This window comes from Bos mutus, chromosome 7 (genome assembly GCF_027580195.1).
Source record: "Bos mutus isolate GX-2022 chromosome 7, NWIPB_WYAK_1.1, whole genome shotgun sequence".
Taxonomy (NCBI): Eukaryota; Metazoa; Chordata; class Mammalia; order Artiodactyla; family Bovidae; genus Bos; species Bos mutus.
This window is the reverse complement of record NC_091623.1, coordinates 24,934,873-24,947,237: the sequence shown is the minus strand read 5'-3', so window position 1 is coordinate 24,947,237 and position 12,365 is coordinate 24,934,873. Positions and strand designations below refer to the sequence as shown.

At 40.1% G+C, this 12,365-nt stretch overlaps 1 protein-coding gene across 1 annotated transcript in view; it reads left to right on the top strand.

Annotated features, from left to right (window-relative positions):
• KIAA0825 (KIAA0825 ortholog) overlaps positions 1-12,365 on the top strand; it is a 429,397-nt gene that overhangs the window by 225,359 nt on the left and 191,673 nt on the right. The window contains 2 exon segments of the mRNA XM_070373134.1: positions 2,014-2,172; positions 3,992-4,086. Coding sequence (XP_070229235.1) covers positions 2,014-2,172; positions 3,992-4,086 — 254 coding nt within the window.

Below are 12,365 nucleotides of genomic sequence, written 5' to 3'. Positions count from 1 at the left end.
GGAAGTCTGAGGAAGTGCTTCTGAGCAGATATGTAATGAGATCTGACGTACCTAAGACTCTGCGGGGGCATCGCCACATCTTAATCAATTAAATTCCAAGTTAAGGTTTTTCTTTTTTTCCAACTGAATATACTTACTGTTGGGGCTTCCCTAATGGCTCAGTGGTAAAGAATCTGCCTGCAATGCAGGAGACCAGGGTTCGATCCCTGGGTCGGGAAGATCCCTTAGAGGAGGGCATGACAACCCACTCTAGTACTCTTGCCTGGAGAATCTCATGGACAGAGGAGCCTGGAGGGCTGCAGTTCAAAGGGGCTGCACAGAGTCGGACATGACTGACATAACCATGCGTAATGGCAAGGTCTATCAGCTGGGAAAGCAGGCTCAGTATTTGATGGTTTATTTTGCTGAGTGAGATGCAGGGCTGAGAGGTAAGAGGCATAATGTGAGTTGAGGATAGAATCAAAGTAGGGAGGCCTCAGCCTGACTGCTTAAACAGTGCAGGCAGGAAGCGCAAGTAACACAAAGTGACTGAGTGACTAGCATAACACTTAGGGCTGCTTTTATGTGAAGCATTGTTATACTGTAGGTAAATTGCACCGTGAGGTTTGTGCATTTGATGAGTGGCATCGTGTCTTTAGCACTTTCGGGGGTGCTACTAAATAGTATTCAAAGCAGTGTAAATACAGAGCGTATACAGGTACAGGCCTGGGTGAGTGGAAGCTGAGCTGTCAGGGAAGCCCCTGAATCTAAATTATGTATGGTCAAATTAAAAACCTAAGTTAATACACTTGTTTCAAGGAAATAAGAAGACAGCAACTCTTCCCATTTTTGCTAAAAGCAGCCAGAAGCAGGCAAGGTCAGAGGCTTAACCCAGCAGAGAGGTGCCATTGAGAGGGAAGTTTTGAGAGGAGGTGAGTTTTTAAGCATTTATCTTTGAGGAAAAGGTAAGGTGTTGGAGCATAAAAGTCCAAATGGTAGTTGAAGATGCTGGTCACGAGCACAGATGAGGGAGGCTTGTGAACAGGCTGATTCTGACATGGTGGGGCCTGAGATTCTGCTTTTCTAACAGGCTCCTAGGTAGAGTTTATTTGACTGACCTACACACAGGACTTGGAGCAGCAACGGTTGTCAAGATGACCTCTGAAGTTGTTTTCACTTCTGACTCTCTGAACCTAAGTCCTGCCCCTAAGCTTGAAGAAAACTTTATATTGTGACACACTAAAAATCACAAGGGCATTTCTGTTATATGATTTATTAAATGACTTGTTTATTAACAGTAAGTATTTGGTAGTTTGTGGGAAACTTTTAGTCCTTTAAATTTATCATTTTCCAGGAAGAGTCTTATAATTCAGATTAGGTTATTCACCTTTTTATTTGTGGATGGAAAATAAAGTATAATACAATAGACTGACTTTTTTTGGCCCAAGCTGTCGCTGGAGGATAAAATTAAGATTACATATTTGGAGCTTCTATTGAACCTTGATAATTTTCAGTCCACAGCATGAAACCAGAGTTGAGGAGCTTACATTGTAATTCATTCTACATAGAGGGAGACTGCTTGCAGTGAACTATCAGAGTACTTAGCACTCTGCTGACATGGAGTAGGTAGCAACTATGCTTGATGAATGGATGAGCAATCTTGTACTGTGCGTAGTCAAGCTCCTGAGTTAAGTTTTGGTAACCCAGACACGGTAACATGTGAAGTAATGACAAGACAATGCCGATTAAAAAGATTCTGGTACAATCAAGCATACATTCATTATGTGAGAATTTGTTAAACAGTTTTCTGATCTTTCCTATGTATTAAGTGAACCTGTTTTTGATGGGTTTGTTACAATCCTGATTGGTATGTACTCTGTTGTTTCTTCTGAAAATGTAATCTGTCTTGAGGCAAGTAATACTCTAATCTAGCAAATGTGCTGGAAGCATAGATTTGGATATTGACCAGTTTATTTTTAAAGAGAATATGTGCTTCCTACCATCGCAACTTGTAATTTTTTTTCCCCCTTGAAGGTATATTTAAAAGAACAGCTGTTTTCTATGAATGGTTCAGAGGAAAAGCCATTACCCATCCAACCTTTAAAGACGACCTTGAAGAGTGTGGAAGATCAGCCCTCTGCTTTTAACCCTTTCCATGTGTACAAAGAGTTCAGTAAAAGCATGCTTGATCAGGTATGTGGAAATTAAATAGTAAATTTCATTAAAACTGTGTGCCTTTTTTTTTGTTTTACACAAGTAAGAAAAAAAAATGCTTTGTGTTTGAATATTTACTCAAAATCTTTTTTGATTAGCACGCAAAAGGCCTTGTTCTTGTTTGCATGGTCTGTGCAAATTGACTTTGGAAAAGTTATTTTACCTTCTTTTCTATTTGTCAAACTGATTCATCTTTTCAGTCTGTAAAATTTGACTTTTGACCCGGTCAGTTCACTGTGGGCAGAGGAGGGAACATCTGTTCGACTGTGTCAATGAGAGGCTTGAGAAATCCAGCTTTCCTTAAAATCTTCCTCTCCATGGCCGCTTCCACCCTCCCTCGATATACACAACTCGCAAAATACCTTGCAATCTTTATAAATTTATCTCATTTATCAGGTAAATTAAAAGATACTTTAAAAGTGATCATAAACAGAGCGCTGAGCTCCTATTTTCAGTGGCATGAAGTCAGTTAGCTGTTTCATAACCCTAAACACATTTCCGAATTTGAAATGAATTTGTTAATGATCTTAAAGTCAGGATATGTGAAATAAAGTCCATGTGATAAACACCACATATTTTTAATGTCAGAGTATGCTATCGTTTAAGCTGCATATTTCATAGTTACATGCAAAAGATCATCTTCATGCCAAAGTACTTGAAACCTAAAGTTGTTTTTGCTTTGTTCATTCTCCTGGTGTCTTTTTCCCAGTAACCTCCTGACGGACTATTGGAACTAGCAGGGCAGAAGAGAAGGATTGCTTGACCTAGAGCTCTGACGAAAATAAGAATTAAAACAAGGGCCTAATTCGGGATGCAGATAATATTTTTACCATGCCTGTTACAGCCCTCATCTACATTCATCAATACTGTAGTAGAATAAGACCTTCAAATGCTGACAACCCGGGGCAGAATTCTCCTGCTCTATGACAGGAGTGTAGTGCTCCATTAATCAGCAGGTGACAGGGCATAGTTCTTGTTGGATTTTAAACACTAGCCTGGACTCATATTATCAAAACTATTTAGTTTTAAGAGGAATAAGCATCCATAATACTTAAACACCAAATATATTGCATAAGTTTGAGTTTATTAGCTGCCTTCCTGTGTTGTACATTAGATGCCTCCAACCATAAATAATCATTGTAGCTGTTAAATTATCCTCACTTCATTTAAATAAATGGCATGTTGTATTCAGTTCTGAATTATGAGATTATCTTTCACAGTAATTTTTCTCCTTACTCTATTGTGAAATTATCTATTAAATGAGAAAAAAGAGAATTATATTATTTACACTTACAGGTCCTTATAATTTCCCCTTTAAAGCATTTTCTTAACTGAAAACATTAATATCACTCTCTAATTAAGCTGTGTCTTATAATTTGAGCCATAGTATCAATACTTCCATCTTTTTTTTTTTTAATCAAACTTCTGGGAGCTAAAAGAAACCTATAAATTTACACATGGAAAAGTTGCCAGTTATTTTGCTTTACAATACAAAGAGTCACACTTTCGGAGAAACTTGTTGGACAAATTCCATTAGCAGTTGGAAGAATATAACGACTGAAGAAATTGATTTATATTTTTATAAATAATGACTGCATCCCCAAATGGATTTATAAATTAATTGCTGTCTTATTGGAATAAAAACCTTCTTCTGTGGACATGATTGATGTTATCTGTCTAAGTCCTTGTTCTACACCCCCCTCCTTCTTAGTTAGTCTATCACAGCTGGAGCTTTAATTTACTGGTCATATTAACTCTGATTAATAACTAACAATAGCGTCTTCTCATTTATCAACAGTCAGCCATCACAAAATGGAACTGGGATTGGTCAGACTTGCTGCCAAATTACCTGGGACTGGATAAGATGACCTTCAGTGTACTGCTCAAAAACAGGTAATAGGACTGGGGACTTGGGGGATGCGTCTGGGGGATGAGGATATATGTCTTTTTTACACAGGGTGCATGTGAGTGTGTGTAGAGACACACATATGTGAAATTATCTGAAGTGTAGTTTCCGAATTTTGTTTTTCTAGAGTAAGCAATTGCAAAAGGCAGAAACATCTTTTTCTGAGATGAAATCGGTTGATTTTAGTCTGAACTTTCAATATTTCTGATGTTGTAAATGTAATAGTTCAGCATTGTAAACACCCAAAGTTATTGACTTGAATGTCATTATAATTCATTAGACTACTATGCCTTTGTTTACAACCATTTAATGAATGCATACAGAATGCCAAGCCAAATCAGCTGGTCTAATCAGAGGAAACATATAAGTAAAACTGTCAAGACTGAGTTTTTTGCGTTGCAGCCGGTCGTTCTGGCACGGCCTTGCCACAGTCTCTGTTGCATGTGACTGTACACACAGACACGCACACACGTACACGTACACCCAGGACAACGCGATAAAACGATCATGCTGGTTCAGCTGAGGAGTCCACACGTGTAATTTATTTTGCACAAAGGTATACATGTTTTCTTTACGTTTTAGATAAATATGTTTTTCCCCACACCTTCAAGGTTTTCAGTGAAAACACTAGTGTAAGTTTTAAGCTTGTTTTTCTCTATCAACTATCACATCTTTACATAAAGTATGTATGTGTGGTTGCTTTTATTCTTCAGGTATTATGTTTATTTATACTTACTTCTATATGTCTTCATGATGTATAATGTATTTTATCATTTTGAAATAATATAAAGCATCATTTTTCATAAAAGACAAATAGAGACAGTGACATAGTAGAATTGTCAATTCATCCTTGAGAAATCTGGGTGCATAAAAGAAAATATCTTGAGAGAGAGATTCTGGTATTTCCCAGATGAAGGTTTTTTTTATTTTTATTTTTTAAAAGGCAGCTTTGTTGCCAAAAAAAAAAACAAACTGTAGATTTAAAGTGTGTTGTCACTGTGGTATTCCTAATGTTTCACCCCTGAGTGAAGCTCACCCACCAATCATGGACAAAGTTGAGCAATCCAGAAACTTCCCCATCGAGAACAGAGTTTTCTCTCAGCAAGCTTTCCACCTGGCAGGCAAGGTGCTAAGGGCCAGGGTATAGTTCAGAGTGTTCGCTATTCATGCACACTTCCTCACGGGTGCTCCTGTCTTGTCTCAGAGTTGCTTGGAGAGGTGGGAGGAGAGACCAGATCTTCTGTTGAATCTATGGCTACATAATGTTTGCTGTTAATTAGTTGCTAAGTTGTGCCTGACTCTTTTGGAGCCCTATGGACTGTAGCCCGCCAGGCTCCTCTGTCCATGGGATTTCCCAGGCAAGAATACTGGAGTGGGTTGCCATTTCCTTCTCCAGGGGATCTTCCTGACCCAGGGATCAAATCCACGTCTCCTGCGTTGGCAGGTAGATTCTTGACCACTAAGGCACCAGGGAAGCCCCACAGTATTAACTGGCTATCTGGAAACAAACTAGGGAAGATAAGTCATTTTCCCCCTGATACCTGGGAAGTTTTGAGTTTATGTAGATTTAGCAGTATTGTATTTTACTAAGTTTTGCAGTTGTGAATTGCCTGCTGCCAGTCCACTAAATGGTGCTGTAAGGGCAACACATCCTTCAAAACTTACTATATTTGCTCTAATATACTATATTAGACTCAATATAGTCTAAAAGTAAGACTCAAACCTTACTATATTTACTATATACAAAAGTGAATTGGTAATATTCACTATTCAGTGAATTTGTGTTTTACCCCACATTGCATATTATTTTTGTTTAACAAATTTAGGTATACCTCCATTAGGCTGATAGCTATTAAACTCTATTCCCCTGAGATATTATGTACAGGAATGAGTGGAGAAAAAGAAATCTCACAAGTTTAGCCAGAAGTAGTAACAGGTCAAAACAGTTCTCTTGGAAAAGGGTCATGAATTTTGAACGGGAACAGCTAGATTCTGTTTCTTAGAATCTTATAAAAATGGTATGAAAGGCATTCTATTTTAAGGTACCACATACCACAAGCTACAATGAATACAATGAATATAACTGAGCTGCCTTAGAAGAATGAAAGACATCTGAGAGTTTTTAATCTCTTTTAGCACTTTCCTATTTATTTTAAGAATGTTATTTATGAGACCTGATTAATATTGAATTCGTAAGGAAGATTTTTTTCCCATTATTTTCTCTGAGAGATTCTTGTTTGGATTTATCTGAAGTGCCAATTTAAAAAATAAATAGGGCATTGAATTTTTTACAACGTGGTTATTTGAAATTACATATTTGAAAATGAGATCACAGAGTATTGAACTTCAAAAATGAGGATTATAGATACTATCCTATATCCAAAAAGTGATACTTTGTACCTACACCTATGATCTTTGCTGGTAGGCAGAGCCAAAGACAAAAACCTAGAGCAACTTAGCTGAATATGCTGTTTTTTTCTCCCCCAGAGTTACTAAACAGTCAGTTACTTCTTTTTCTTTTTCTCTCTTTAATTGGTAATAAATTTATACTAACCCATCCCTGCACTGTGGTTGAGTTCATACATGGTGCCGCAAATGTTGTCTGGGGACTTAATCTTACAAAGAAATGGAACTCAAATCCACAAGCTTGAAAAAAGTCGAGGAGGAGGGAATCCTTTCTATTTACCTCCTAAATTCCTTTGTGCCTGGCCTTCAAATTCAGCATCATAAGCAGACCGTCCATGCACTTATTCTCACAAGATTTGATTACCCCGAGTAGACGAGACCTCCCTCACCTCCAGAGCAGGGTGGAGGTGGGAAAACAGGATTCCTGGCTTCTTGGGCCAGAGCTGTTGTGAGCTGACCTTAGGAAAGTGATCTCAACTATTCGACTGTGGATTTTCTCATCTTTCAGTCAGTTCAGTTCAGTCGCTCAGTCCTGTCTGACTCTGCGACCCCATGGACCACAGCACGCCAGGCCTCCCGGTCCATCACCAACTCCCAGAGTTCACTCAAACTCATGTGCATCGAGTCAGTGATGCCATCCAGCCATCTCATCCTCTGTCGTCCCCTTCTCCTCCTGCCCCCAATCCCTCCCAGCATCAGGGTCTTTTCAAATGAGTCAGCTCTTCGCATCAGGTGGCCAGAGTTTCAGCTTCAACATCAGTCCTTCCAATGAACACCCAGGACTGATCTCCTTTAGGATGGACTGGTTGGATCTCCTTGCAGTCCAAGGGACTCTCAAGAGTCTTCTGCAACACCACAGTTCAAAAGCATCAATTCATCGGCGCTCAGCTTTCTTTATAGTCCAACTCTCACATCCATACATGACCACTGGAAAAACCATAGCCTTGACTAGATGGACCTTTGTTGGCAAAGTAATGTCTCTTCTTTTTAATATACTGTCTAGTTTGGTCATAACTTTCCTTCCAAGGAGTAAGCGTCTTTTAATTTCATGGCTGCAGTCACCATCTGCAGTGATTTTGGAGCCCCCCAAAAATAAAGTCAGCCACTGTCTGCACAGTCGAGAGAATGTTAAAGGAAGATGTGCATTGGTTTTGAAAGTTGAAAAGACAATACATACTTAGAGAAGTAGTAGCATTGGCACAAAGCGGTGTTAGTGTCTGGCTAGGCACCAGTGAAGGTCATTTGGGATTAGTAGGGAGTTGGAGGTGGGAGGTGGTCCAGACAGGTTATACCTGAAGTTATGTCCATGGAGGTTATGTAAACTCCAGGTATAGACCAATCATGAGGGTCAGAACAAGTGTCAGGTCAGAGGGCAGGCAGCATGCCCACAGGTCTGTGAGACACAGTGAAAACGTGAGCAAGGAGGAGGGTCTAGGACCAGGTGAGGCTTGTAGGGGCTAAAGACTCAAGGGATGAGCCCCGGAGGGATGGTTCAGGTACATGAAAGAGGAGATATGGTGGTGCCGATAATACGTGTATCTGAGACAACACTGACCTGTGTTCCACAAGCGGACTCTGCTGACTCCAGCATCAGAAAATATCCTGAAGTGGCTGGCTGCTTGAGTCCTTGTCCAGGAATGGCCTTCTGCTCACCCTCAGCCCTTATCTCAAAACAGGTCTCTCCAATTCCTGATGTTCGAAGTTCATTGCCTTTCCTGCCCTTTGGATTCTCCAAACTCTTCGCTGTTTTAGGGTCTTGGTACTTGTAATTCTCTCAGCAACTTCCATGGCCGGTGCCATCTTGTCTATCTGGGCACGTGTTACCTCCTCAGAGAGGTCTTGGCTTATCACCTGTCTAAAGTGATCCTCCAAGTCTGCGTTACTGTGGTTTCTCAGTTGAGTTATCACCATCTGAAATCATAGTTTCTGTTTATTGTTGCTTAACTCTGCTCCCCCCCACATCCCCCTACCCCTGCCTCTGGAGTGAAAAATAAAATCCATGAGAATAGGGCCTTGGCTGTCTTAACTCCAGCTGTGTCTTCAGGGCCTAGAATAGCCGTTGGGCACATAGCAGTCTCTGAGTAATATCTGTTGAATTAATTAACGAGCAAATGAGGAATAAGAATACAGAGAAAAAGTCAGCCCTTGACAGATGAATACAGAGTAGGTATTCTCTAAAGGTGGTGTTTGATCAATAGGCATGTTGGAATATGAAGTGTATCCTGCAAAATCTCAAGTAAAAAGTTATCTATGTGCATATTCATTCATTTGGATGAAAAGCAGGTTAATTAAGCTTTGTCTGTTTAAAATGCCTGTTTTTTTTTATGTGAAGTTCAGCTCAAATTAAAAGCACAGAACATTGGTCTTTCTTTAATTAATTGATCCAATTCAAGCCATAACCTCTTTAGCAACAAAGTCTGTTCTTTACTCCACGATTCAGATTCAGAAGTCTTTTAATTTTGGGGTGGTAGGGTCTGTATCTGTTAAATGATAGTCATGTTGAAAAATGTAAGATGGAGTTAGCTGACAAAAATATCCAACCAAACCTTTGTAAATTTGTGATTTTCAAGGCATTTAAAGAAATAGGTAGTAGCTGAGACCTCAGAAAAGAGATCCTGAATATGTATGATGATATATGTTTTTCAACTTAGAAGGTTTGCCGTTGTGGAAAATAAAGACTCCTTAGAGGTTAAGAAAATCAGCATATATATCAGTTCTACACCTTTACCTTTAATGCCATATAAGACTAAGTACAGTGATTGTACATTGATCTTTTGAAATAATCAAGGTGCTTTTCACAGTTTCTTACTATTACTTTCCTGCTTTCTTTCTCACCCACTTTAAAATAAATCCAGACTGTCGAATGAGATGGTGATTGCATTTGCAGGAGAGCTCACCAAAAGGAACACTCTATATTCCTTCCTTCGTGGCGAATCTCCAGATTGCCATTTTGATATTGTTTTCTTTGCCGCTGGAACAAATTTATGTCGCTTCTTTTCTCTTTACCTTATTTATTCCAAACTAACTCGCAAGAATTGTGGTGTCGAAAATAACGTGTGAGGACAGTGGAACGCTCTGCTATTTTAACCATCTGAATATACTGCATATGAGTTTGGCTTCGAGTTGAGCAAACACAATTAAATGTGATGGCAGAAACAGCAGAAGGGGTGGTGGTGGCAGATTTCTGGCTATCACTGGGAGGCCTTTCCAGGTGGACAATAACCGTACATCTGAGAGGAAAGAGAGATGAGAAAACACGTTTTAAAAGAGCCACGGATCTGTGGAATTGATTGCTTGCTTTTAATAATAATAATTGTCGACGTGCTTCTCAGCTGTGTTGGATTATCCTGTATGTGCCCTGTGGTGTGTAGAGGGTAGGAAATACTGTCTCTGGCCTTGACCAACACATGCTGTGCTCTCCAATGCGTGTTCTCAGGCGGAGCCGCCGTTAGCACACTGTTTATGGCTGCTCACAGCAGTAAGTTCCTGACGCAGCAGCCAGCTGCCCGGTTATGGAGAGGTGGGTTTAAGGGAAAGAGGAAGCTGATTGTACGAATATACACCTCTGAGCCATTACATCCATCGCATATGCCATGGCATTCCTATGTGGTCCTTTTTTTTCCCCAAGCTCTCATTCCCTGGAAAACCCTTTCTTTCCCACCTCCACTCAAATACCTCAAACTCTGACTCTACCTACCATCACCATCTTCCCTAACAGGAGCAGGCTTCCCTTCCATTTTTAATTCCTGAAGCAGCATGTTTTTTGGACAGAGATTGTCTACAATGTCTTTGCAATACCGAAATTTAACGTTCTGATCCTCGGCATTTTCAGGGCTTAGGGCTTTGGTACATGAATCAAACAAACCCTTCAATGTGCATTGTTTCCTGAGCGACTGAACTGAAATGAACTGAACTGAACTTGTATATGTATATAGTACTTTCACAGACATCTTCCCCTTTGATCCTCATAACAACTAGGTAATGAGAGATAGGTACTTGTGAGGGTCAAAACGATGTGCCCAAGATCACAGACATGAACTAGCATCTGGAAGGCAAAATGAAGGCTTCTGATTCTGTATCTGGTACTTCATCTACAATACTGCACCGTATTCCTGGTCAGTTTCTTCTAGCTTTATCGAGATGTTGTTGACATGCAGCACTGTGTAAGTTTAATAAGGTGTACAGGGTGTTGATTTGGCACACTTATATATTCCAGAATGGCTACCATCTCAGTGCTACCTAACACCTCTGTCACCTCACATAGTTACCATTTCTTTTTTGTGGTGAGAACATGTCAGATCTACTCAGCAACTTTCAAGTATATGATAGAGTAGTATTAACTGTAATCACCACGAGGTATACTAGTCTCATCACTGCAGATTCGTACCTATAGGTCAAAGTGTGTTTTTTTTTTTATTCTATATTCACTATATAAGTACTGGTGACAGTGAAGACAGAAAACAAAAGACACTTGCCAATTCCATAGACATTTAATTATAACCTTATAAAGGAGGTACTGTGTTACCCTTATTATCCTGATAAAGAATCTAAGGCCCACAGCTATGAGCTCTAGGCGATGGTGTTCAGATTCTGGCTCATGCTCCACGTTCTTAACCACTTGTATTAATTTTCTAGAGTTTTGCTTATGTCCATGGAATTCTCCAGGACAGAATGAAAGTGGGTAGTCTTTCCCTTCTCCAGGGGATCTTCCTTACCCAGGGATTGAACCCAGGTCTCTCACACTGCAGGTGGATTCTTTACTAGCTGAGCCACAAGGGAAGCCCAAGAATACTGGAGTGGGTAGCCTATCCCTTCTCTAGCAGATCTTCCTGACCCAGGAATCAAACCTGGGTCTCCTGCATTGCAGGCAGATCCTTTACTAACTGAGCTATCAGGGAAGCCCTTGCTTATGTTACTCCTTCAAATGCTGAAGGGTGTCCTTGAGTGCTAGTCCACAATATTTTTAGTTCATTGGGAATTTCCACTTTGGTTATCACAATACTTATCTCCCCTCTTCAACCCTTATATCCCTCTCAGCAACTGCCCTGCCATCACCTATTTACCAGGAAAAATAAAATAACCTGAAATGAACCTCCTAGCTTTTCTTCCTAAACTTGGTTTTGTTTATGTTATCTCCAATCCTTTGCTTCTTGTCTCTAGCCTTGGAGGAAGAAAGCCCTCTTCTCTTTAAAACTTGAGAAGTTGACTGCATTTAGGTTGTAGAGGGTCTGAGGTCTGAGAAATTTGGACTTGAACCACTGGACTTGAAGGAATCATTAAAGCCCGTAAGGAGTGATAGGAAGCATAAAGCTACTTTAGGACATTAATAATAAATGTGGTGGAGAGGTAGGATAATTTAAAAGAAGGAGAACCAGATTAGAGACTGCTGCTAGAGACTGAGGAGATTATATATCACTGATATAAAAGACATTCCTAAGGAAGCTTGGGGGCCCAGCTCAATCTGTTCCTAATATTCGTAAAAATAGCTCTGATACTTTCTCTTTGAAGACAGTGTGGCCTAGGTATTTATAGAAAGGTGCCATGCTTATCATTTCTTCAAACTGAGTGTGTCAGTTCAAATCCTCCAAGCAGGGATTAGAGGTCCATGAGGTTTAACAGAAAAAACGCACATGGAGTATAAAGAGGAGAAAACCCAGTTGCTGATCTGATACCTGTGAAAGGAGGGAAGGCAGGGGGGAAGATTAGGTGGGAAGAGCCTCAGATAACAGAGTGGTTCTCGGAAAGTGTTGACAAGGCCAAGGAGGACTCCTTGAGTTTAAGTCGCACAGTGGAAGAGCCCATGTCCTGCAGGAATGGGCTGGTAGTATAAATCCGCTGTGCTCAGACACGGACTGAGACC